Source organism: Micromys minutus, assembly GCF_963924665.1.
Source record: "Micromys minutus genome assembly, chromosome: 23".
Classification (NCBI taxonomy): domain Eukaryota; kingdom Metazoa; phylum Chordata; class Mammalia; order Rodentia; family Muridae; genus Micromys; species Micromys minutus.
In genome coordinates this window covers 32,141,872-32,167,668 of record NC_137958.1, presented here as the reverse complement: position 1 = coordinate 32,167,668, position 25,797 = coordinate 32,141,872, and the positions used below count along the sequence as shown (strand labels likewise).

The 25,797-nt window shown below is 43.4% G+C and overlaps 1 protein-coding gene across 1 annotated transcript in view; it reads left to right on the top strand.

The window, feature by feature from the left end:
• SLC25A13 (solute carrier family 25 member 13) overlaps window positions 1–25,797 on the top strand; it is a gene marked incomplete at both ends in the record, with an annotated part of 160,395 nt that overhangs the window by 91,638 nt on the left and 42,960 nt on the right. The window contains 8 exon segments of the mRNA XM_080936229.1: window positions 62–208; window positions 2,227–2,365; window positions 3,013–3,106; window positions 3,308–3,392; window positions 7,193–7,277; window positions 7,687–7,845; window positions 19,336–19,388; window positions 20,749–20,829. Of these exon segments, the coding sequence (XP_080792355.1) occupies window positions 62–208; window positions 2,227–2,365; window positions 3,013–3,106; window positions 3,308–3,392; window positions 7,193–7,277; window positions 7,687–7,845; window positions 19,336–19,388; window positions 20,749–20,829 (843 nt within the window).

Here is a 25,797-nt window from a genome sequence, read left to right as displayed (position 1 = left end):
GAGCAGTCACTGGCATTGAGAAAGAGGCACAAATTAACCATTTCACCTTTTCCAACTGTAGGAAATACAGCTGGAGCACGCAAAGCAAGCCTTTGTGCAACGAGACAATGCCAAGACGGGAAAAGTCACAGCCATTGACTTCCGGGACATCATGGTTACCATCCGTCCCCATGTCCTGACTCCTTTTGTTGAAGAATGTCTAGTAGCTGTAAGTTGTGCTTCACCCCAATGAAGTAGTTTATTCTCCCTAATTCGTGCCAAGTTAGCTGGAATAGTAAAGAACCCTTCCTAGGAATCCTCCTGTTTGAGACACTAATGTGAGCGTGTGTATTATTACTCTTGAAAACCAAAACATGTCTTGGATTGCATGTTTGGGGGGTGTGTTCGGGTGTTTCTTAGTGTCCCAGGAGGCCTGTTCTTGGATGCTTTCATATACTAAAGTTTGCAGATCCTCAGACCATTTCTTCACCGCGACATCGTCTTTGCATACAATGTACATCTATTTTCTTTGTCCCTTACATCATGGCTAGAAGATTTGTAACATCTAACGCAGTGTACGTATTTTTAAGTCTTTGTTTTGCCAGGTTGTTCAGGGAATAGTGGCAAGGAAAGAAATCAGTTCAATGCAGATATAATTCCCATCCCCCCTCCCAAAAATCTTTGCAAAAATCTGGTTAGGTTCATTCACATATGTAGAATTCATGAATGCAGAGGGTCCATCTGCTAATAACTAATTAGGGAAAAGGGGAACAACAAAAATAAATTTATGACTTCATCTTCATTTTGCCTTAAATTTTAAGATGTCAAGTGCTGATTTTCGTGTTTCTGATGTAAGGAAAAGGAGACACGCGGGCAGGCACCTCTGCAGGCATGCACACTTGGATGTCTTACTGGAGTCACAGATAGATCTCATCGTCTCTCCGTGTCCATTGGGGTTGCAGTGGTGCCTGTGATAGGGAGAGCCCTGCCATTATGTGTCATAGTTGTCCCATTCCAAAGAATGTCCAGCTGATATCCTTGCCACCTTTTCGAACTCTGAAGTGTCCTGCAGCATGCTTGGTAGTGGTTCCAAGCCTTGGTCATGAGCAATCTAGATCACCAGGGAAGATCATTACAGATGAAATCCAGGTTTGCTGTAGGTTTTCGATGCACCACCCACGGGTGGCTACATCTCAGTATCTAACTGTTAAAGCTTCTAGCTGATTCCTACGATTTGAGAGCAAGTTCTCTGGAAACTCTCCCTTTGCTAGACCATGCACAGCCGTCTGGGTTCCCCCCAGTGCTGACCACGAGCCTTTCTAGTCTGTTTCTTGGTACTCCATTTTGAATACATGGCCTTTCCCATTCTGATACAGTGTTAATCTCACTCCTTTTTGGCCATGTCCCCCACTCCCTCCCTGCCCCCCACCACTCCCAGGTAAACTCTCATGTCAGCTCTTTTGAGTGATTACTAAGTGAAGATTTATGTGGCTGCTTTAAAAAAAAAAAAAAAAAAAAAACTCTTTCCTAATAAAAATAGTTTGCCTCGTTAGGGAAGGATAGAACATGAAACCCCAAACTGAAGTTCCATTCACTGTGGATATACTATCTGTTTCCCATCCCCTGAGAATAAAAATGTTTGCTTAAAACTCTGATTATTAGAATTCTGATCAGCTTCACCACCACCCTCCTGAGCCCCGAGCATATGCTATCTTCAAATTTTACCACAACACACTTGTTCGTACACCAAGTCTCAGGACTTAGGTGATTATTTATCACTGGTTTAAGTATTGAAACGACTTTTGGTATTTAGGTTGCACTAGCTGCTTCTCACAGTATGCAGTCTTGCGTGTGTGAACATATGTATGTGTGTGCTACCATTTGTATGTTTAAGGCCTTAAGATTTGCTCATTAGATGAAATAAAAGAACTTATAAAACATCACCAACTGAAGTTTGAGCTCTGTAAATGGCTACTGGTCCTGTTATAATCCTACACATGTATTTATTTAGTGTTCCAAGGGTTGTGTATGGAGGTACCGATCCTGGTTGTGATTAGTTGCAGTCACTTTTGAAATTCACTCCTTGCTTTTTTTTTCTAAAGTGAAAGAAACACACTGCGGTCATTTTCTGGTACATTCATTCCCAGCTACTTCCAAAACAGGGATAAATATGTGTACTTTTGGAACCTCTTTGCCTTTGTATCTTTTAAAATTTTTTTCCCTCTCTCTTGTTTTTAACTTTCCAAGGCTGCTGGAGGCACCAGGTCCCATCAAGTTAGTTTCTCCTATTTTAATGGATTTAATTCGCTCCTTAACAACATGGAGCTCATTAGGAAGATCTACAGCACTCTGGCAGGCAGCAGGAAAGATGTGGAGGTCACTAAGGGTGAGTGAGTGTATCAGAATGTTTGTTTCAAGTGTGCTAGCGAGCAGAGGATGGGGAGTGAGGAAGACCGCCTGAGGTTTACATTAGAATTTCCTGTCCCATTCATACTGGTAAATTAATTGGTGATGTGTGTCCTCCAGTCGATGATCAGACAAACTAAAGCAAGCATAGCAAACCTACACTGAGTTTCTGAAAACCGGAGACAGCCTGTGGATGGAGAGAAGATACAGGACTTGTTGAATCTTTTCTTTTCTTACAAGAACTTAAGCTAACCGGGCAGTGACCCTCAAAAATACGTGAGGGTTCCACAAACCGGTACTTATGATAGCATATTGTGATCCGTGGACTCGAAGGAGGTGTGATCAGCAAGTCAATTGGATCAAAAATAAAACCTAGAAAAATAACTTGGGGTCTCGCAAGGCCAATGAAGTTTGAATCCCACCCGGTGTCGTTTGTTTAGATCATTCGAATTTCCCTCAGTTTCAGGGTGTTGGCTGGGATGAAGTTCTGCATTCTTTTTACAAGTGGGAGAAAGAGCTGGGAGAAGGAGGGTTGACTTCATGATAACGTGCTGTGATGTCCACTGCTCCAGGATTTTGGCTGAACACTGAATTTAGCGTTTCTGACTCTCTCTTTCTTTCATACAGAGGAGTTCGCTCTGGCAGCCCAGAAGTTTGGTCAGGTTACACCCATGGAAGTTGACATCTTGTTCCAGTTAGCAGATTTATATGAGCAAAGGGGGTAAGTTGGCTTTTTTTTTTTTAAGTTAGTTTAATAAAATAAGGTTAGGAGCTAGGTATAGGGAGATTTCAGCAGGAGAGACAGAAACCAATTAATGAAGGTCCAGGCTGAAATATGGGAAGCGATGAAAGGAACATTCTAGAATTCCATAATGTAAGGTTAAGAAACCTGGGACTTCATCATTGCTTGCTTTCTGTCCAGGCGCTTGACCTTAGCAGACATTGAGCGGATCGCGCCGCTAGAGGAAGGAATGTTGCCCTTCAACTTGGCTGAGGCCCAGAGGCAGGTGAGTGAATGGAAGGACTTCCCTCCTGGTGCCTTCCACAGAGACACTTTCACTGGATTTCCAGCATTGGTTTCTGACTTAACTATTTTCTAAGTCTGCTCCCCAAATGCAGGCACTTTGAGGAGGCTGACAGGGAAGTTGTTTAGCAACCTTCTGGCGAATAGATAAAGGATGTATTTCTTAGAAAGACAGGGTGGTTGCCCCAACGCTCCAAACCCCAACACTCCAAAAGCCAGTAGCTCTTTTCTTCTTTACATCTGGTACTGAGGGATGTGGGCATGGAGTGCTGGCTCTTGTGACTGTCCCCAGCGGCATCTGGCATTGCTAAGTGAACGATATCGTTGCTCCTCAGTGGGGTTCTGTCAGAGCATTGTCTAACAGCCATGCCTTCCGTGTTTCTGAGTATCAAAATGAGATAATTTTGTTTAGTCTGGAGTCATAGTTCAGAGGCTTTTAGACCTATTTTCTCTGTGAAAGGATTCATAAGCTATGTGGAAACAATGTTAGGAATGCTAGGTTTTATTTTATGGTTAACAGAAGCCCATGTCTCAAAGTTGTGGGAGTCAGAAACTTAAGACACAAGCCCTCCTCGCTTAACTCTTGCTCGGCTCTGAAGCTGGGCCCGAGAGACTCCTTCATGGCATGTGCTATGCCCGCATGGCGCTTGTAAACTAAATCCATGAACAGACAGAAAGTTTTTTTTAAGAAAAAGACCTCCTTTAAGGCAAAGCCATCTTCGAATCTTATGAGACTTAACTGTTTTTGGCTTGGAGCTCTGGGTCTGAACAGAGACGCCAGTTTGACCACAATGGGTTGACTCGGGCTGCATTTTTAGGACTGTCAGGCCTGGAGCCAGGACTCCCCCCTCCCTTTAGCTGCTTCCCACCCAAGGGCCGCAGCGAAATGGAAGCGGTGGGTGTGTGCTCAGTAAATCCTAACTAGGCACCTCTGGGAGACCAGCTGGCTGTGGTTAAAAGAGGAAGCCGAATCCCCCTGGTGCAGGAGAAAGAACTGTGTAATCCCGGACAGAGGAGGAAGCAGCCTTGCTCTCTCCTCCCTTTGATTTCAGCCGCTGTGTCTGAGATAATGATCTCTTCGTCTGCAAGGCACCAGCTATTGTAGGAATTTGGGGATTAAGGAAAGTAGAGGGGCTGTTTCAGATCTCCCCTGCTTTCCCTCCTGGCAGCAGCCCCCTCTTCGTTTCCCTGCGTGCCCTTTGCCGCTTCGGAGGGCTTTATAACGGGTGCTTGCTGGTACTGGCCTCAAAAGGGTTAGAGGAATTTGACGAGATTTACAGTAGGAAGTGATTGGCCGATGTTCAGAGGTTTAGAGCTATTCATCGGAACCCCACCTAAGCTCTGGGGTGTTATTTTTTTATTTCTTGGATGCATGATCCCCATTGCACCTGACCAATCAAGCAAGCCAGGTCATCTACCTGTGGGCAGTAGGCATGTCCTACCGCCCGTCAGCCTTTGGGGTGTTTGCCCTAGACGGGAGCAATGAAACTGGACTCCTTTCCCTCGTGTCATTTTAAGAACATACTCATCCCTTCCAGGGAGAATTAGCAGTCGTGACGGGGTTCCTTTAGCATCTTCTCGATACTTTCATTCATTATTGGGATGCCAGAACACTCTCAGCACCACGTGGTCTCGTGCATGTAAATAAAATAATGTTTGTTCCTCGAATGCATCTGTCACCATGAAGGTAGGACTGCAGGGGTGGAACTGGAGAGGCAACGCATGGAATTTGAGGAAGAGATGTTTTGCCTTCTTAGACACGCACGTTTCTCCGCAGAGCTGTTTTCAGTCTAAATGACTGGGGATTTCAAACGATCTCATTGTATTGGGATCGCGTTGCACTGACAGCCGCTAAAATTCAGTGGGTGGGTAGCTGAGGTTGGTGATTGTTTTCATTGTTCACTGATGTTAATTACGGTGCCTATGGAAAACAAATTTTATCGAATGAATTTATTCATTCAACAGGTATTATTAGGTGATAACTGCATGTCGCTCTCCCTTGACAACTCTGTGGGACAAAGTTAATATTGTATTTACACAGACAGGGCAGTGCAATATTCTAAAACGGTTTGGCCTCAGTAATACTAACGATAACGGGTCAGAAAAGCAGCAACAAAACAGCTGGTTGCCTTGAAATATGAATTTTAGAAAGACAGCCAAAAATGAAGAAAAATATAATCACCTATAATTGATCTACTTAGTTATGGCCGTCATAAGCATTTGGAGTGTCACTAGTTGACAGAGATGCCAAAATATCATACTAATTTCATATGTGTGTGTGTGTGTGTGTACACATCTACATATACACACAGAAATATACATATATCCACAAACAATTTTCACACCACCAACAAAAGACTTCTAGTCTACTCTCTTAAATTCTTTTTAATACTATAAAGGGCTCAATGGTCAAAAGCACTTGTTGCTCTTACAGAGAGCCTGGGTTTAGTCCCCAGCGCTCACACTAGGGCTCACAATCATCTTTCACTCCTGCTCTGTGGGTTCTGCACCCTCATGGGAATCATACACACATAGTATATAGACATACAACAGGCAACACACACACACACACACACACACAAAGAAAGTGCCCTGAAATATTTCAAACAATTAATAAAGGTAAAAGGACTATTAGAAATACCTGCATACTCACCATGGTCTTCTCAGCTAGCTTTCTTTCTTCTTTAAAAATGCATTGACTTTACTTTTATGTCTATGAGTGTGACACACGCCTCCTAAGGCTGGAGTTAAGGACGGTTGTGGGTAGCCATGTGGGTGCCTGGGGATCAAACCTGGATTCCCGGGACGAGCAGCCTGCACTCTTTTAACCGCTGAACCACCTCTCTCACTTTATAAAGGAAACGATTTTGTGAACATTTTTCCTCACCAGCATCTGATCTTCTCCGAGGCTACCGTTTTAAGTGATGCACTTTTTGTTTTAAAAGTGGTAGCATTTTATGTTTTTATTATTTTATCTTCTGAGACAGGAATATACCTATGCAGTCCTAGTTCACTTGGCTTTGCTGTGTAAAGCAGGCTGGCCCAGAGGTCACCTAGATCTGCCTCTGCCTCCTAAGCACTGGAAGTGAAGGTGCCTCCACCTCTATGCTGGCTCACCGGGGCTCACCGGGACGGTATTTTAAGCCTCTCTTATTGGTCAGTGTGGCTCCAGAATATTTGCATCTAGCGCTGCTTGTGAAAGAGCCCATTCCCTTTTCCCCCTGTGTTTCACTGTTGGCTCCCAAGCAGCTTTCAGTAAGAATCACAGCATCAGAGACTGAACTTAAGTGTTTAGGTATATGTTGTTAGAGCTTCAAGAGCTCGCATTTGGTTTAACAATGAGTTTGAGATAACATCTTAATAGTTCATACTAATCCGAGTATCACCGTTTGAAACAAAAACAAAACTCAAATAAAAAGCTCAGCCAGTTTGATGAAATCAAGAACAAACTTCTCCTTGGTGGTGTTTTTTTGTTTGTTTGTTTGTTTGTTTGTTTGTTTTTTAACACTAACATTTTATAATGATCTCTGAGATTTAAGCATTCGAAAATCGCTTATAGCATCATTTTTCATGTGGTGATTTTATGTCCCAATGTGATTTCAGTCATGTTTAGTAGTAAACACTTTTATTGATAAGAACTTGGTGGACTGGAACCTAGTTCCCCTCTTCGTATTTGAGTTATATTAGCTTTAGAGTCCAGTGAGTGGTGTTTTAAGTGACCGGATGCATTTTCTGCTCTTTTCCCGGCTTGCTTGCTTCCCGCCCACGGCACTCACGAAGCAGAAGGCCTCGGGTGATGCTGCTCGGCCCTTTCTTCTGCAGCTCGCGGAGTCGGCCTACAGGTTTGGACTGGGTTCCATTGCTGGAGGTCAGTCATGGATGAGTATCGCTTTTGTCCATCTTTCTGTCCATCTTTCCCCTGATTTTCCACCCTCTGCTTTCAGTGGTTGTTCCCTAAGTCAGTTATCAACCTGTATCTATTAGGAGGGACCAGAGCCAAGGGACTTTCCCTACACTTGGGCACGGTCAGCATCCTGCAAGTGATCATTTTTGCTTCCTTCTGTGAGGTTAGCCGTTCCTGTTGCACTGTTAACTAAAACTCTAGTGAGATTCTTTTATCAGGGAACATTCAAATTAAGAGTATGCAAAGGTTACTTAAGTAGATCTATGCATAAAAAATGTTCCCTTCTCAGTCCTTTCTTTGATTTTTATTCGCCTGCTTCTTTCACCTAAATCACCTTAGTTCTGACTGAGGTGATGCTATGCCTTCATTTCAGCTGTGGGAGCCACTGCGGTGTATCCCATCGATCTTGTGAAGACTCGAATGCAGAACCAGCGATCCACCGGCTCCTTCGTGGGAGAGCTCATGTATAAAAACAGCTTTGACTGCTTTAAGAAAGTACTCCGCTATGAAGGCTTTTTTGGACTGTACAGAGGTGCGTATGGCAGAGCCGGAATAGTGCTAGGTTGGTGCACATGGAATCCTAGCCAAGGGTTTGCTTTCCCATCTCAGTGCCTGAAATGAATTAGAGAGCCTGTGTTCAGATGGAAATCCAGCGGATTCTCAATTATCCATGCTAATGGGTGTAGGCTGTCTGCATGTAGGGCATGGCTAATCAAAACAGCCCATAGTCTGAAAGCCATTTATATTGCTCCGTTGTGTGTTCGATTTCTTAAAATAATAAATTATTTTTTATGCACATTTTTAGTGAGATTTGAAAGACTCCTTGTTTGTGTTCTTGAAGTATTCCAGTCCCCATCTACCAGGGAGAGGCACCCTAGGAACAAGACAACCTTGCTTGAGAGTTTTGAGTCTGAATGGCCAGTGGTCCCCAGCCGCATAGTGTCCCTTTCCATGGATCCAGTGATTCATGTTTAGCCATGCTCAAAAAATACAGACTAGAAAACTTCAGAAATGAGCAGCTCACAAACTGTGAATAGTCTGTGAACTAGCTCATGGTTCTGCTCCAAAATACAGCCATTGCTTTGCCTGTGTCTCGCCAGGTTGGTAGCATCTTAATGCTGCATCTGACAGCCACTACCCTCTTTCCCTCTCATCACGAAGGCATTGTATGCATGCGCATTATTTATTATAGGAAGACTGAGAACAATACACTATGCTACTTTGAGAGAGATCACGTTCACATGCCTTTAATTACTGTACATAGTTTATGGTTGTTTAGTTCATGTTACTGTTACTCAATTCTTGCTGTGTCTTGTTTGTAAATTCCACTACATATATATGGAAGAGTGGAACATCCAAGGTTAGTATTGTCTACGGTCTAACAGCCACTGAAGGTCTTGGAATGAGCGAGTAGAGCTGGCACAAAGGCTGTTGCATCAGGAAATCTGTGTCAGGCCGATAACCAAGTGTTCTCTAGAACCCTGCTGGCCCGAGTCATCCTGAATTAGCTGCCTCCTGCCTTCATGAGAAAGGATTTGATTCCCACAGTGGCCACAGTGGTCTATCTGTCCACCTGCTTCTTCTGTCCACCTGCTCCTTTGACATGTGAGGTTCATTAAACAGTGTTAACAGCAAAGAGTGCCCACTTCTTTGAACCAACAGTCCTACAGCCCTTCTATTCTGTTGGCTTCGCCTGAGGAAACGTACCCTTCCTCCCCAACTTCCTGTCTATGCTTGCCTTTTGCAAAGAGCATATATGGATGTTTTTATAAACTGAAGTGGGAAATTGCAAGGTACTTCGTGTCAGGTCACTGCTGTTTGTTTAGCTACAGCTTTCCCCTCCTTTCGTAGACCTCCGTCTTATTCAAGAAAATAGTGCCTTGTGCTCCACTGAGTCACAATGAAAGTGACAGCCATGAGAGACCTCTAGGCCTCTTCTGCCATCTGCTGACTATAGTCTCCAAAGTAAGCTGAGTTAATGAACAGAAACCCTGTCACCTTAGAAGCTGGGAGGCTTCCAACTGCAGGGAAGTTCCATTCCACAGGTGCTATTGTGTAGGTAGATAACCCTCATCAAAGGCCTTTTGATCTTTTCTCTCCCCCTCTTTCCCTTGCCCCCTGCCTCCTATTACAATTTTGAAGGTCTTTGACCCCAGGTGATTAATGATGACCCCTGCAGGGTCACCACCTTCCATTTGAAATGCTTTTCCTCTTTGGTGACAACCACCTTTCAAATAAAATGGCTTCTATGTAGTACAAGGTTAATGTCACAATGAGTGCTTTACAGTAACCCCGGTAAAAATGACCACATTACTGGCTTCTATGTTTTTGTTTAGTTGGTTGGCTGTTTTTCTTTTAAACTTTGAACCTCTAGTGTGAGTAGATGTCCAAGTCTTGATGTTGCTTCTCGCATACTTTTACGGGCTTTCATGGTATTGAAATTAATGACAAGGATGCCTTTCAAGTTTTCAGACTCCCCACCTAACAGCATTGGGCCTTCAGTTTGCCTGTGTTGACTTGCTTTTAACATTTCGGTCCTTTCTTTCTTCTGTGACTACACCTGGCAGAATCTTATTCTTGGTTTATATCTAGATCTTTCTCTGTGTGACCTCACCTTTTGACCCTATGGACAGAACAGCTCATTGGGTCCTTGTGTCCAATGACTGACTGTGGGGCTGTGAAAAAGTTCATCCCTCTTGAGGACTGAGCTGGGGATGCTTAAGACACACTCCTTTTAACTGCCCGACAGGAGAGTGAGCTAGTATGGAGAGAGAGGGAGATAGCTCATTTCAGGTACCAAGAGACAGCTCTCACCTGTGTCCAGGTTTATAGTCATTTATCTGACCTGCTTGCGGTGTGAGAACCCCTAGGGCAGGGCCTGGTAATAAACAGAAAGGGAATAAACCAAGGTTAGCCCTGGGACTCACCTACAGTCACTTACCTTTGTGAGAGAGAGGTTGGGTTTTAAAAGAAAAAGGTGACTGTAATAAAACTCTTGTTTAAGTTCCTCTCTTTATTTTAGTCCCTAAACAAAGAGATGATAGACAGTTACAGTTAAAGACTGAAAACCTTATTTTCCAGCTCTGGGTTGCTGAGGGACTGGTGCTCCTGGGCTCATTGGACACAACTATTGTGCGTTTGTAAATGTGTGTCACTGGGCCAGAGAGAGACCCACAAGACTGTAGGGCACCCAGGGGAATGGTCATTATTAAGAAGGGAAATAATAGAAAAGCACAAGTATTTCTGAGACCTGGCCTAATATACGAAGTCATTTTATATGTATAAAATATTCCTTATGTAGCTCTATTTACCTTTCACTTTAAATGCAGGCTTTTGAAGTTTTATAATTATAGAGGGCGGTGGTCAAATTTAAACTTGGAGGATAGAAACTTGCTGCTGTTAATCCTCTGTCCTGGCAGTAGCTGAAATGCTGGAGTAGATACCTGGTTTGTAAAGGAGCTAGGAAATACTGGGTATTCTCTCACATTTTAGAATTTGCATGAGATAAAAATTTTCTCCATTATGTTTCCTAAGTAGGATGATTTGAGGACTTGGTACAAACGAGGTTTCTCACCTATTCAAAACTATCTCTGCAAATGCTTTCACAAACTGCGTGTGTTTGCTCATTTGACGGTGGCAAACACCTACTGTCAAAGAAGGTATTTCTTCACCATGTGTTTTTATTCCAAGCCTAATTCCTCCTTGCCACATTTTGAACACCAGGAACACGGGACTTTTTTTGTTTTTGTTTTTGTTTTTGTTTTTTTGCATTTAGAAGTAGTTCCCAATCGAACTGGGGTGAACAAGCAGTGCTTTGGGGCTCATTTGTCATTTTTTTCAACTGGCAGCATCTGCACAGAGCGTGGCACGTTACCAGGCAGTAATCAGAACACACATGGGAGTCGCTGTGCATGGTCACCAGGAAGGCTGTGTGCCAGCAATGGAGTTCAGTGGAGTGCCTCTGGGAGTTGAGAAAGCTAATGTTGTGAGCTCGTGAGTGCTCATTCTTTGTGCCCTGTGTAGGTCCCTGTTGCTCCAGCCCCAGGACCACTGTGGGCCTTTTTAACACAACTCTTGGTTGCTGGAACAGATCCCCTTAGGAGTCCCATGACTCTGGCTTCAAACCCCTCTGCAGTACAGGTGACTTTCTTAACAAGAAAATGACTCCTCAGGTATTTTTTGGGGTAAATTTTGAAAATGTCACCCTTAGGCTAAGTAGATAATCCAGGATTCCCCGAAGTCACTCTAAAAAATCTTTGTTTCCTCCCAAGTTTCCAGACCGATTTAACTCACTCAAAGGTGTTTGAAACTTGAATGAATTTCCTGACAGTCCCCTTGGTTTGAGTGAACTGCTCGAGTAAATCAAGTCACTCATTGACCTGACAGAGTCTGAGCTGGTCTGAGAGAAACAATTGCTGGGTAGTCATCCATAAGCAAATGTTCTTAATGTCCCAGAAACAACTAATTGCTGCTTCTGAACTTACAACGCCCTCCTCTCTTCTACAGCGCCCAGGTGGCAACCTGAGGTGCCTCAGACACTGAGAGGACTTTGGGGACAGGGAATATATTCAAGAGAAATCAGAAACATGTCTTCAAGGATTTGTGTTTCTGTTGATTGGTGGGAGATCCCTAAAATTTCTTTTTGAAAAAAAAAAAAAAAAAAAAACCAACAAGAAAAATGCCAGAAAAGTAAATTAAACCATTTTATGAACCATACCTTTATTGGGACAAGTATTTATTGGCAAATAAATAGTAAAACCAAAATGAATGTCCACAAAAAGTGAAGTATTTTTCTGTCAGCCTGTTGAGTCCTGCATGCAGAATTTCAGAGCTGTTTATTTCAAGTTTTTTTTTTTTTTTTTTTTTTTTTTTTTTTTTTTTTTTTGTGGTTCAAAGCTGTCTCCTCCACCCTGGCATGTTCTCAAGGTGACATCTAGAGGATGCCTCGGTGATTTTTCAGGAAGCCATTGATCTATGTGTATTCTAGAAGAAGGTTGGCAGGCAGCTGGCTGGTTGAAACCAAGACTCTTGTTACAGTTTATGGCCGAATCTTGATTCAGTGGAGTTCTCATGAGAGCCCTCCTTCATACTTAGCTCTTGTGAATAAAACTAGACCCAGACACCTTCTGGCTAAAATAAAGCCATCATAACTCTTATTGGTATCATGTAAGAAGACGTCACAGTTACTCTGTGAACTGCCTTGAGTCATGGGTCCACTCTTGTCCAGCAGATGTTCATTTTGCACAGAATGGGCTACTTTGAGTCCAATTTTCCTGCTCCGTTTCTTCACGTTTTCACCCATGATGTTAAATTGTAGAGCACCGTGGACAGATACTCGATTGTAGGAAACCAAGAGTGAGCAGAAAGCGTGGACACTCCAAAGGTTAGGGAGCATGGGAAGCTATTATCGGACACTGAGGTGACACACATTTGAAGTGAGGTTGGTGACAAATTGGGGGACGTCAGAGACTGCTGGAGAGAAACAGTGATGAACTCAGCAAATTTGGGAGGGTGACACGGTTTTGGAACACAGAGGAGAGATGAATGAGAAATTTGCTTCTAGAGCTCTAGTATTTGAGCAGCTGATGTCCTTTTTCAGATGGAAACAGATTAAGCCTCATAGTGGAGATACTAAGTAGCCAGCATCTGGAAAGTTACTAGAGCAACAAAAGACTGTTTGACACCTAACAGTCTTCTTGGAAGCCCCAAACAAAACAGAAGTATCAAAAGATGCTCCAAACAAAGAAGAAGCACCAGAAGACTGCTTCCGCCCCCCCCCAACCTTTATTTATACTTATGTTTTAATCCTTAGATTCCCAAAAGAATGCTGAACCACACTTTGTAGACTCTAGTCAAAGATTCTAAAAAAGCATGGGACCCTGGAAACAGGTGTGGAAACCCCAACTGCTTCCCCCTCCCTCTTTCCTGGCCTCATCATCTAGTCACCTTAGAGTGTCTGCCCCAGAGCAGCTTGTGAAGAACCCCAGCCTGTAGTGAGGCTTTGAAACAGGATAGTGTGTTTGGGAAGGTGGAGGAGCCTGCTGCCTGGGGCCATGCGAGTCAGAAGCCATACACAATGCATTGAGGAGGAGGGGAAAAGGAATTCTTGAACTGGTGTAGAGAGAAAGGAATGAGAGTAAACGCTGTAAGGCAGGCTCCATGCAGGGATGATGGCGAGGAGTGGGGATTAATCTGGTTTTCAAAGCAAGGGGATGCTCTCTGGGGACTTGGGAACAAGTGTAGTGGTCTCCACAGTGAGGTCAGGAGGGTAAGACAACACAAGAGGGTTACCACTGGGCTCAAAGGGCTTAGGTGTGTCATGTGTATTATTTTCCCTACCAAATTCCACACTGCATGCCTTCCATCCCATTGTGTGTAGGCTGAACCCCCTTTCTCAGGGCTCACTGATTGCCCCTTTCTTGGTTTTGTTTGAACCTAAAGGTTTTGAGTTTCTTCCTTATTAGAGACCCCGTTGCTCTGGTGGACTTGCCTGACTTGTGTAGCACGGTTACAACAGCACTTGCATTGACCACAGATTCCACGCGTCATCAGCCCCGACCTCTGATTCCTGGCTTCTTCAGAGAGCCTGGTCCTGGTGACCCATCGGCAGAGTAGGAGGTGTGACATCACCCACCCGGTTTTGTTGCATTTAGAGCACCAGCCTCTATTAAACTCTGAACAGTATGTTCACTAGAGAAAAAAAGCTAATCATGAAAGGAGTAGATAGAGCCTGCTGATGAACAAGCATGGGCGTATGCCTTCAGACAATGCGGTGGAAGAGGCTGCTTAGGCTCTATGTGAAGTCTGGTTCCTGTGAAGAAAGAGGACGGAGGATAAACGTTCGCTGTTGTTATGACGGCAGTGATAATAATGGGTTAAGTCCACCTCTGAAGCATGTACTGCGTGCTTGGCAGTTCTGAAGATTTGTATAAACTCATTTTATCTTCTTAACTACTCTAAGAAGGGGTAACTGTCCTCTGTCCCCTGGAGGAAGGGGTTAAAAAAACCAAGGTTCAAAAAGATGAATTCACTTCCAGACAACTTCACAGCCAGGGAATTACAGTCGGAAGCTAAATTTTGCAGTGGGAGCTTCAGACCCATGGCCTTAGTCACATGACTCCCGTCAGCCAGGAGAAAGTACATTGTAAACAATTGCTTAGCATCAGAAGTCAAGAGGTGCTTAAATATTTAAGTAAAAGATTTGATTTTAATATAAAACAAACAATTGAAGATTTGTTTTATTCCTGCGCTATTTTTTTTTTAAGGTGGGGAAGTTAGACTCTCAGTCCAAGTGCCCCTGATTAAGAAGCGCTCTTCCAGGATTATGCACAATGTCCTGTGGCTAGTCTTGTATTCTCTACCTACTTCTGAGTGAAAAGCTTTCCTCAACCTGAATTGCCTATTAAAAATCAGAAGCAGTGTATGTCTACAGAGCTTGGAAAGACAGAAAGAAGCATACAGCTTTGAATATGTAAAGCAGGATGAAGGCCATATGCTTTGTAAATGTTTCCTCTTTGAATTATCAAAATAGACAGTAGATAGTAACCAGCATTTCTGCCATCAATGGGGAACCCAGGCTTTGAGGCCAAATGTTATAGTGATTTCTCAACTAGGAATAGGTACAAACCCAGGATTGCAACCCAGATCTGTCTATCTCCAAAGTTTATGCCTTGCTATTCAGCTCCTAACAACTCTGAGGAATGAGTAAGCCTTAATTGGGCTTGGGCTGATAATAAGATTTCTCCCATTGTTTGCCAACTCTGAAATTCTATGGCTTACATAATAAGAAAAGTTCCTTGGCATTTCTGTGTGGTTGGTCTTTAGTTGAGCATGTTGCTCGCAGGAACTACCTTTTGGGATGCTGTGAGCCCTTGCTTCTAGCTCAGTTCCCATTGGCTGCTTCAAGGGAGAAGAAACAGTGTGATTTATATTTTCAGCCCGTGAAATTTGAAGAGAAAATACTGCATTAATTCTGGGCCTTGTAAATCTTTTCTCGCATTAGCAGCCTTCTGGTAAAATGTGCCAAGAAAGAATCGCCATGTGTGCTGATGGAGCTGAACGAGAAAGAGAAGATTAGAGACGCAACCACACTAATAAATTTCCTCTGAGGCAACCGGAAAGTGGACAGCTGTTTTGACAAGTTAGAAACAACACACGCACACACATCCCGTTTCCGTTCGAAGTAGTTTTAAATGAAGTTCTGGGGGGGACCACCAGAGACATCTTATATTAGGAACCTGATTTTTCTGCTGAGTTACCCAGATGTCAAACACATCTGTTCTTCAGCTTTAAGTGTGGTTATGATGAGGTGCTGTAACTGGGATGGTGGCTGGAGGCTTACTAAGCCATCTTCCCCCCCCTTCTGTGGGAACCACGCACGCAGCAGTGTTATGGGAATTCCCACCCCTGTCCTTTTCACAGTCTGGCAGTTTATGATTCCGTCAGGAGACCTTTGCCCAGAGCTGGTAGTGTCACGGCCTGTCTGTAGCCTCCTATCATCATATTATAACCCAGAGTCCCCTGTGCTCTCCTGCAGAGCCACAGGAGAGCTAAGAACGAGAAAGGCTAACACTGATTCTCTCGCACTTCCTTGCTGAGTGCCAGAACCCGGTCCAGGCTCTTAGGGATGGATGTGTTGTTTTTGTTTTTCTGGAGCTCTCCACGTAAAGGGAAACTTGTGATCTGTGATTATTACTTTTTTTTTTCCTTATTTTTTTTCTTTACTACCTCCAGCCTTGCCGGATACCAGCTGCCTCTAGAAGTTCTTACTTCTTATACCTTCCTCTTCATCTCACAAGCCACCCCATGTGTCTACAGAATTTGGTCCATGCTCCTTAGCGTGACCCCAGTGTGTGAAGCAGTGTCCTAACCAGCTGAGCAGATGTACTGGAGCCTTGAAGGTCTAGGTGAACTGTGCTACAAGACAGTTGGGGACCTGCAGCTCCTTGGAATCAGCCTCATTTTCTTCACAACCTCTTGTGGAGGGTTAGAACAGCAGCCTGTGGCTCTCTTCCTGCCCCCTCCTGTGCTGCTGTGGCTCAGCGAGACTGTACGAGAGTCCAGCACCCCCCATATCAGCTCAGCGGGAGAGGGGCTTTTAGTAAGAGTGCATATGGGAGCAGCTATCTTCAAGTTTGATTGCTGGGATGAGACGCTATGACCAACGCTGCTCTTATAACCACAAACATTGAATCAGGGCTGGCTTACAGGTTCAGAAGTTCAGTCCGTTATTATCATGGCGAGAAGCATGGAAGCATGCAGGCAGGCATGGTGCTGGTGGTGTGGAGAGTTCAATATCTTGATCCAAAAGGAACAAGGAGAAGTCTCCTTCTACAGTGGGCAGGGCTTGAGCGCAGAGACCTCAAAGCCCACTTACACAGTGGCACACTTTCTCCAACAAGGCCACACCTCCTAATAGTGCCACTCCCTATGGCTACAGGTTCAAACACAGGAGTCTCTGGGGTTTAAACCTATTTGAACTACCACATGGAGCAAAATCTCCTAGCGAGCCAAGTGCAGCAGTTAGCTTAGAGCCTGCCTGGCTCTGTGGGTTCAGAGAGTGGTCTGGCAGGCACTCTGTCATCTAGGGGCTTTGCTTGTTTTACACTGTTTGCTCTTTTTCCCATAATTCTCTTTGTGCCCCACATTCTCAATACTTCACCAACCCAGATGTTTTTTTTTTTTTTTTTTCTTTTTTGCTTATTTATGGTTTCTGCCTCCTTGTGGCCTTAGTACATGCCTAGCATCCAGTCGGCCATTTTCCCTGCACCATTTGAGACATCTTTTCACTTTCTGCTCCTGTACAAATTGGAGTGCATTAACTCAGAGAACACTGAGTCCTGTTTCCGAAGAGAGAGCTCCTTGAAGGCCCATTTCCCATTCACAGAGTTGGGTTGCTAAGTCACGGGCTACTTAGCTCTTAGTAGCCCTGCATATTATCCTCTTAGCAGAAACCCCGGGAATAGTGTAAGACCTGAAAAATATAGCTGTGTGGAGAACGTGTTAGAAATTCCAAGGCTGTAGGACCTCAGCAGCTTATGTCAGGAAACCAGTGGAGGCTGAGGAGGAAATACTTATTAATCCCATGGCAATTGGGTGTTGTCTTCTGTTAAAGCTCTTGACTAAAAAGGGCATAGGTTTGAGATCAGCTTAGCATTTCCCAAACACATCATAACCTCTGCAAATCCTAGTTTCTTCTCTTTAGGACTGCTTATGGGGATGTGGGTTAATAGAGACCTCAGATGGTACCTGGCACATGAAGTGTCTTCACTTTTCATTAACGTCAGCATCCTCATCATGAAGTTCCACAGTGAGGTGGACTTTCTTTTTTCCTAAAATAGGAAAGTGTTATAGTATGTTTAGTCCCCATCTCCCCTTTTATAATACCATGAAGTAAAAAGGATACCTATTTCTACCAAGAGGATGCCAGTGGTCGGTAAAATGAAAGCCACCACAGGGCACTGATCTGTTCCTGTCTGCCATAAGGTGGGGTGGGTACCTTGGAGACTGGATGCATAGATTCTGTCTAGAGAATAAAGTGTCACCTGTCTTAAACAGACATCAAAAAGAGGCCCAAGGCCGTCAGATGTGTCATTCTGTCTTAGCAACGAGCTTGGATGGATTGTGTTTGAAAAGTCGGGCTACTCAATCGAGCTCAGGTACAGATTCGGAGGCATACAGTTCACAGGCAGCACGCTCTGCCCTCAGGCTATACCTTTTAGAATGTACATGATCATACTCATCCCTCAGAAGGAGATCCGAGGGGAGTTATGTATGTGACTTGTGGACTAAGGAAGGACAGATGACTGGAGCGGCTCCAGATCACCTAGGTGTGTTTCCAAGGGAAGGCTTATCTTGGATATTTTCTTAGAACAAATTGAAATAGCACAGTTTTTGGTTTAGAAATGCAGAACAACTCAGTCGTATTGACTGTTATGTCAAAGGCCAGACCGTCTCAAGTTGGGAATCTTGCTCGTGGCCCCAACAGTGTTCTTGCTGTGTCTCCTCAAACCTTTTATTTTGGCTTTCCAAGTTTGACCCAATTGCTCATTCCATAAAGAACTGGAGCGTGTCCCATAGTTCTTTTCCTCAGTCCCCCTTCCTGACACACAGCTGCATGCATGTGTCATGCATGTACATATATGTACACACACACACAAAGTTACACTATCTTGGCTAGAGTAGTTTTTGCAAAAATATAAATTTGTGCCAGGCATAGTAGCATGCACCTTTTGTCCCAGCACTTGGGAAGAGGAAGGCAGACAGATTTCCATGAATTCAAGGCCAGCCTGGTCTACATAGAGAGGTTAAAGCCATCCAGAAGTACATAGTGAAAGCCTATAAAAGGACAAGAAAAGAAGAAATGTGTTTGTGTGTGTGCATTTGTGTATATGTGTGTATGTGTGTGCATATGTTGTATGTGTGTGTATACACACACACACACATACATGCTTCTCATCTTACAGAATGTGTAGGCTGAGGCCTCTGTCCTCTAATGTGAGCAGCGTCTGGTGTCCACCTGTACCACGCTCCTCTCTCCCACTCCTTGTGGGTCAGGCCCATGTTCCTCTCTTTTCTAGAGCACACAGGGCTTACTCTCCCTTGTTTTCTATGCCTGCTCTCCTCTCCACTTAGAAATTAATCTGCCCCAGTTGTCAAGTTCCAGAAAGGCCTTTCCCTTTATCCGATGTCCGGGTTTTTCGGGTCTGAGGGAGGTGTTAGTTGGAGGCAGAGGGGAAGGAGCAAACTCCCTGAGATAATGAGGTTTCCTGCATTACTAACACTGTTGACTTACCCAATGTGCGAATGGTCCAGAATGTGGAAGGGAATTTACTCGGGGTTGATGTGGCTATTAGAAGTCAGTTCTTAAATTCCGTCACAAGTGTTCTCATTAAAGGTAATAGCAGAAAATTGCAGCAGAGATTGCCCCAGTTTTCAAGTGGTGATCCCCTCTGCAGAGCTGTTGATTTGTATAGTTAATGCTAATTTATTTAATACACTTCTGCTTCTTGTTGATTTTTAGGTTTGCTGCCACAGTTGCTGGGAGTCGCCCCGGAGAAGGCCATAAAACTTACAGTAAGTCTTTGAATTGGGGCTTCTTGTTAAGGGAATTTACAGACTCCACAGTCTAGCAGGTATTCTTCAACGATGCGGCCGGTTTGTGGTCCTTCAGCCGTGCTAATGAATTTGATGGTCAGAGCAGTCAGCACACAGAGCATCTCCTTGTTCTCCGTGTAGCATTAAACATCCTAAAATGTTGTCCTGAACGTAGAATTGAGTGCAGGTGGCGGCTGCCGTGGCTTCTCAACCTCGCAGCAGCCGTAGCGAGGTTAGGCACTTGACATGTGCCATCCTACCCTGACAGTTCAAGATGTGACTCACTGAGTACATGCAATGAGGCTTGTAGGGCTCAAGTAGCCTACCGGTGGTCCCATGATTCATGAGTCAGAGACCCAGAATACTGAGTCAGGCTTGGGGACTTGTGACTGTGTCCTGGGTTCTAGTTTACGTTTGCCCACTAGCTGGCTTACCCTTGGGTGGTTGGTACCCACTTTTAGTGTCTGTGGATTGTGTAGATGCTGCATACACATCCCTAAGGCCCAGAGCCCTAGAGAGTTAAACTTGGACTTTAGATGGGACCTTGTAGTCTGGGTCCTTCTGTCACTTTATGACATGACTGTGACACAGCTAATCTCCGGCTCCATATAATCGCTGTGTCTTAAGATCGCTTTTGGTACTTGTGTGTTATGCGTTTGTCTGTAAGTGTAGGACAGCTGTGTGCAGGTAGCCTTGGAAGCCAGAGGAGGGTTTGGCTTGTCCCGGAACTGGAATTACAGGCAATTGGGAAGCACTTGACATGGGCGCTGGGCATTCACCTGGGATCTTCTGAAAGAGGATAAGACACTGTTAACTGCTGAGCATCTCTCTCTAGCCCCCTGAGGAAGGGTTAGAGACTACATATCTACTCATTTGAAAAAGAAAAAAAAAAGAAAAAAAAGAAAAACCACTAATCAGCCTCAATTCACTTCAGCGGGGAGTGCTAAATTAAATTTTTGTTAAAAAACTTGATATGACTTTTAATTACAACTTATAAGACAGTTTTTAATTTATAAAATGTATGTTTTCATCAGTATTCTCAATATGTCTACCTTTTCATGCTACTATAATTGCAGGACATCTGTAAATTTTTGCTTCTTTAGGCCATTTTTCTTTGAATTTTTCTATAAAATATCAGGCATGTGCATATATATGCATATAAAATATAAATTATAAAAACTACCTATGTGCTGTTAAGAGTATCTCTTAGATCATTTGAAGATCCATTAATTTAGGTAAACAGCTAAGAAATATAACATATATTGACAGATATGTATTTATTTGTGTTTATGACTTTCTTTATATGTTTCATTAGCTTCTATAAATATTTCTCTTTAAGGTGAATGATTTTGTGAGAGATAAATTCATGCACAAAGATGGTTCGGTCCCACTTTTGGCAGAGATCTTTGCCGGAGGCTGTGTAAGTACCTTATTCTTGATCTGTATATTGGGAAACCGTTCTTCATTTGTGTGTCCTTGTCATGAACAGCAAGGGTATATACTAAGACTTCTGTTTGACTACAGATCCTGTACAAAGCCAGCGTTTCCCAGACAGGCTGCGGTTCCTGAGGTGAAGGGTGAATGGTTGGTCTTTCTGCCCGTTCTTCATTCATGCCTGTTAGCAATTGTCACTGCTTCTGCTTGGACTCAGTTCTTCAGTCAGCTCATTTGCCAAGGAGGTGTTTGACCCTTGAAAGACCTTTTACCAGCCCTTTCTAATTTTTTTTCCATAGTATTTTGTTTCCTGTGGCATCCTCTGCTGGGTCAAACACTAAAGTCTGTAGCTTCAAGCCTCCAGCTCTCTGCTTTGCTCTGTCTTGCATGAACCTTCCAGCTCCAAGGCTTGTAGGAGAAAGGCTGAGAAACAGCTAGCTGAGGGTGTGGTGCCTTGTCAGAAATGTGTGGACTGATTGCTCTGGGACATGGGCGAGCAACCTGCACCTTGTTCTAAAGCTCAGCAGAACATTGTCTGACTCTGTCTCATGGGTCAGTTTATCCATGTGAATGCAAATACTTCAGGAAAATTAACTCTTGTGCAAAGACTGGGGCCATTTAAAGATAAGGTTCATTAAGTAAACAGACTTTGATCACCCGGGCAGTACAAAATTGGTATATTTACCCACTAACCTCAAGTAACTTTTCATAGAAGAAAACATGAGGTCACATTTTTTTTCTTTCTTTCTTTTTGTAATCAGCCTAGTTGGGCAGCATATATACACATTTTTTTTTTCTTTTTCTCCTTGAAAAATCATTGAGTGTAGAAGTTGGGCCGAGACTTGAGATCCTTGTGTGGAAAAGGCTCATGGCTATGTTGAATGTAAAAGCTGCCTGGAGTCCTTGTTCCTGGTAACTTCAAGAGAGGATTGAATTTGACTGCCACCTGACTCTTTGTTTGATCACTGACCTGTCAGAAGTGGCCAGGTAGGGTCTCTTGTTCTGTAACTCTAGGAGCTTTGAGGATGGGAAAGGGGGTCTTTTATGTCCTCAATGCAAAGGATGCACGGTAATAATCGGAGTTCAGAAGTCCAGGCTTTCTGATTTTTAATTAATTCATTAGTTAATTAATTTGTGTGTGTGTGTCTTTGTGAATGTATATCAAGTGTGTGCACGCCCAAGTAAAGAGTTACGCTTTCTGAAGCTGCAGTTAGCAGTTGTGAGTGGCCTGAGGTGTTTGCAGGGAACTGAGTTGGAAAAGCACTGAGCGCTTTTACCTACTGAGCCACCCCTCCAGCTTGTTTTCTAACGTTTAAATAGGTCCTTCCGTGGGTTGGTTCTAGCGCAGTCCTTCAGAATGCTGCACTGAGCCTAAGATATTGAACAGTCTCCCCAGGCTGAGTCTAGCCCAGTTCTTGAATCTGTTGCAAAGAGTCTTGACACAGCAGGGAGCTTAGGTCAGGAGAAGGTGGAGGCTTTATGTTGTGTTTTGTAGGTGACGATTTTAAACTTCCTAGACATGTGATATTAGAATTATGTCAGAATTTAAAGGGTGGAATTCATTCTATGGCTCCAGTCAGACCACCATCGTAGCATGGAGCCTGGAGATGTATTTTTTTCCTTAATGCCTGTGCACGCATCTGGCTGCCGAGGAGATTGGCTGTGACATGCATTGTCAAGGTGCCCTAGGTAGGTGGTCTTGTTTTCAAGTATGGTGGCCCATTTCAAGCGCAGAGCACAGATTGGCATCACAAGTGGGGCCTAGCTGTTGTAAAGAGACGCAACCCTTTTCGAGCTCCATCTAAACAGAGGCTTAAAATTGGAGCCACTTGGGCTTTGCAGCTACTTAAAATATCTGTGAAATGAGGTTTGCCACCCTTTACCTCCAAGGCGGGCCTCTGAAGTTCATTTCTGGTTTATGCCCCTCCCCACGCTAACCAAGGCTTTAAGAAGAGTTTTAAGTTCAGTTAAGCAGTCATGTAAGGAGCAAAGAACCCAGGAGAGAGTAAAATGGATGTTTTTGTGCGTGCATGTGTGTGTGTGTGTGCATGTGTGTGTATCTGTGTCTGGGTGTATGGGCTATAACAGTCTCTCTCCTTCTAGGCTTTTTTGAGGTTTGTCCTTTGCAGTGCTGTCATGTGACATAGAAAGTCATGAGTTCTACGGGCTTGTCTGTGTGATTAAGAACACAAAGGGTTCTGTGACCTCATCACATGAGCAGTTTCTTGCTTTAGCTCAGCCAAGCATCACTGGGCGTTGACTTTTAAGGCCCTGGGAGCTCGCCTTGCTGCGTTATTGCCGAGTGTTAGCACACAAAACTGACTTTTCACTCACGTCAGCCGAAAGCTTTTCATTCCTCTGAACAAAGCCGTCTCTGGTTTACAATGGTCTTGCCAACAGGAAAAATACGCAAAGATCATTGGCTCGTAACCTACATCTTCACAGTGCTTGGCTGATCTCATTTATTTATTCATTTTAGAGGAATGAACATGGTCGGGCATTTGGAGAGAGATGGTCATCATTATTTCAATAAAATGCCATTTCCTATTTTTTGTTATTTTCACAAAATACTATTTTTTTAAGCTAGAGCATATAAAAGGGCAACGGTGAAATCTTTCTTTTTTCTAATTAAGGATACATTTTAGATTTCTTAGTGAGATTAGTTTTAGTATAGAATCGTGCCTAAATTTTTTCTTTGAGTTTTCTGAGCATCTTTTCAAAAATTTTTACCACACTGAATGGTAGTGATATTTTCACAATAATTCACAACTCAACTAGATGCTAAGAGTGGAGTTTATAAACTCTTACATGGGGAAAAAAAATCTTTGTGGTGGTGTTTTCCTCATTTTTAGATTAGACTCACCAATGCAGGAATTCTGAGAGAAACTTGGATCCCCCCATGCTCCCCTCGCACAAAGGATACATACACCATCTCTCTCCAGACTTCCACTTGTTGGTCATGGCTCCTTCTGTAAAACAGTGAAGCCAATAACCTGGTAGAGACACATTGTTGTTCAACGTGGTATAGAAAGAGGATATGTGACCACAGCCCTGCTAGCCACTTCAGAAACTCACCTGCCAGCTCTGGGTATGTCTTGAGTGCTTTCTTGTTGTAGCTCTACCAAAATTAATAATAATAATAATAATAATAATAATAATAATCAGCACATGCAATGCTGAGAGTGTCTAGGTCATAGTCCTTTCTTCTATGCAACCAGATGAATAAAGGGTCTAGGTGAGGAGTTTGAGCAGTCTGAGATCTTCTGCTTCTTTGATCTTATTAAATACTGGGTAAGAAAAGACAGATGTGGTCCTATGATTGATTTTTAAGAAAGAAAACATGTGGCACGAATATCTAATACCAGAGTAACTGCATCAACACCTCTTATTATACAGATCTCATACTTAGTGAAAAAAAATTTCCATAACATAACATAACATAAATATGTTAAGGTGGATACATGGTTGGACAGAAGAGAGATAGGGAGGAAAAGGTCCAGGAAGGTGGAAGAAGAGGAGGGGAGGAACAGAGATGGAAGCAGGTGTGTGCTTCCTTCAGTGCATCTATAGCTTGATGAGGTTATTATTATTTCTATGGGTTTTTATGGGTCTATTTATCTCATATAGAAGGGCAGTTTGTATCTTTGTCCATTGGATGTAAGCTTATTGTGTAGAGGGTTTGCTCTAGTGTGGAGCCAAGCGTATTTTGGAGCAAGATCGTGGGGGTCGATAAAACGTTAAGCCATCTTTTTAATATTTACCGCAAAATTTCTATGTGAGTAAAAAACAATTTTTTATAGCTTTTGTAAAGGTAGTGACTGCACTTGTAGTAATTCAGTCCAGTAATTCCCTATTGCGTGCGCTGAGCTCACGTGCATAAATACGTGAGTGCATCTGATGTTGCGATTTTGTATTCGTTCATGGAAGAAGTCATGGATAAGAAGACATGGCTTGCTCTGGAAGCGATAGGTAACAATAGCACCGTGCGAGTTAGAGAGGTGTCAAGGTGGCTAACATGCTCGCCACACGGCGTGAGGACCAGAGTTGCCATCTGAATCGTCCATGTAAAAGCCAACTGTGAGCAATGGGTTTCCTGTGACCTCGGCTTATTGGAAGCACAGATAGGAATTCTCCAGAGCTACCTGGCCAAAGACCCGCCTTGATAAGGAAGGTATAGCGAGACTAAGGAAGGCGCGGGCGGGGCTTCGATGTCAGGCCTCCATATTGCAAGTGCATATGTGTGCTTGACACACGCGCGCCCATGTGTGCACCAGCAAACCAGCACAGAACAATTGGAAAGGTAGGAAGTGTAATCTAGTGTTTCTCCCTAGCCAGACATCTACAGAACATTTCATTCTAAAACAAAAGAATATACCTTCTTCTCAGCACCTCATGGCACCTTCTCCAAAATTAACTGTATAGTCAGTCACAAAACAGGCCTCAACAGATATAAAAGAATCAAAATACTCCCATGCATCCTATCAGATCACCATGACTAAGGCTGGTCTTTAATAACAACAAAAACAACAAAAAGCCCACATACACATGCAAGCTGAACAATGTGCTACTCAATGATAACATGGTCAAGAAAGAAATAAAAAAAGAAATTAAGAATTTTTTTAGAATTTAATAAAAAATGAAAGCACAGCATACCCAAAGTTATAGAATTCAATGAAAGCAGTATTAAGAGGAAAATTCATAGCTCTGAGTGCCTCCAAAAAGAAACTGGAGAGAGTATACACTAGCAGCTTGACAGCACAGCTGAAAACTCTAGAACCAAAAGAAGCAGATACACCTAAGAGGAGTAGACAACAGGAAATAGTCAAACTCAGAGCAGAAATCAACCAGGTAGAAACAAAAAGAACTACACAAAGAAAGAATCAGCAAAACCAGAAGCTGGTTCCTTGATAAAATTAACATATTGATAAACCCTTAGTCAGACTAACTAGAGGGC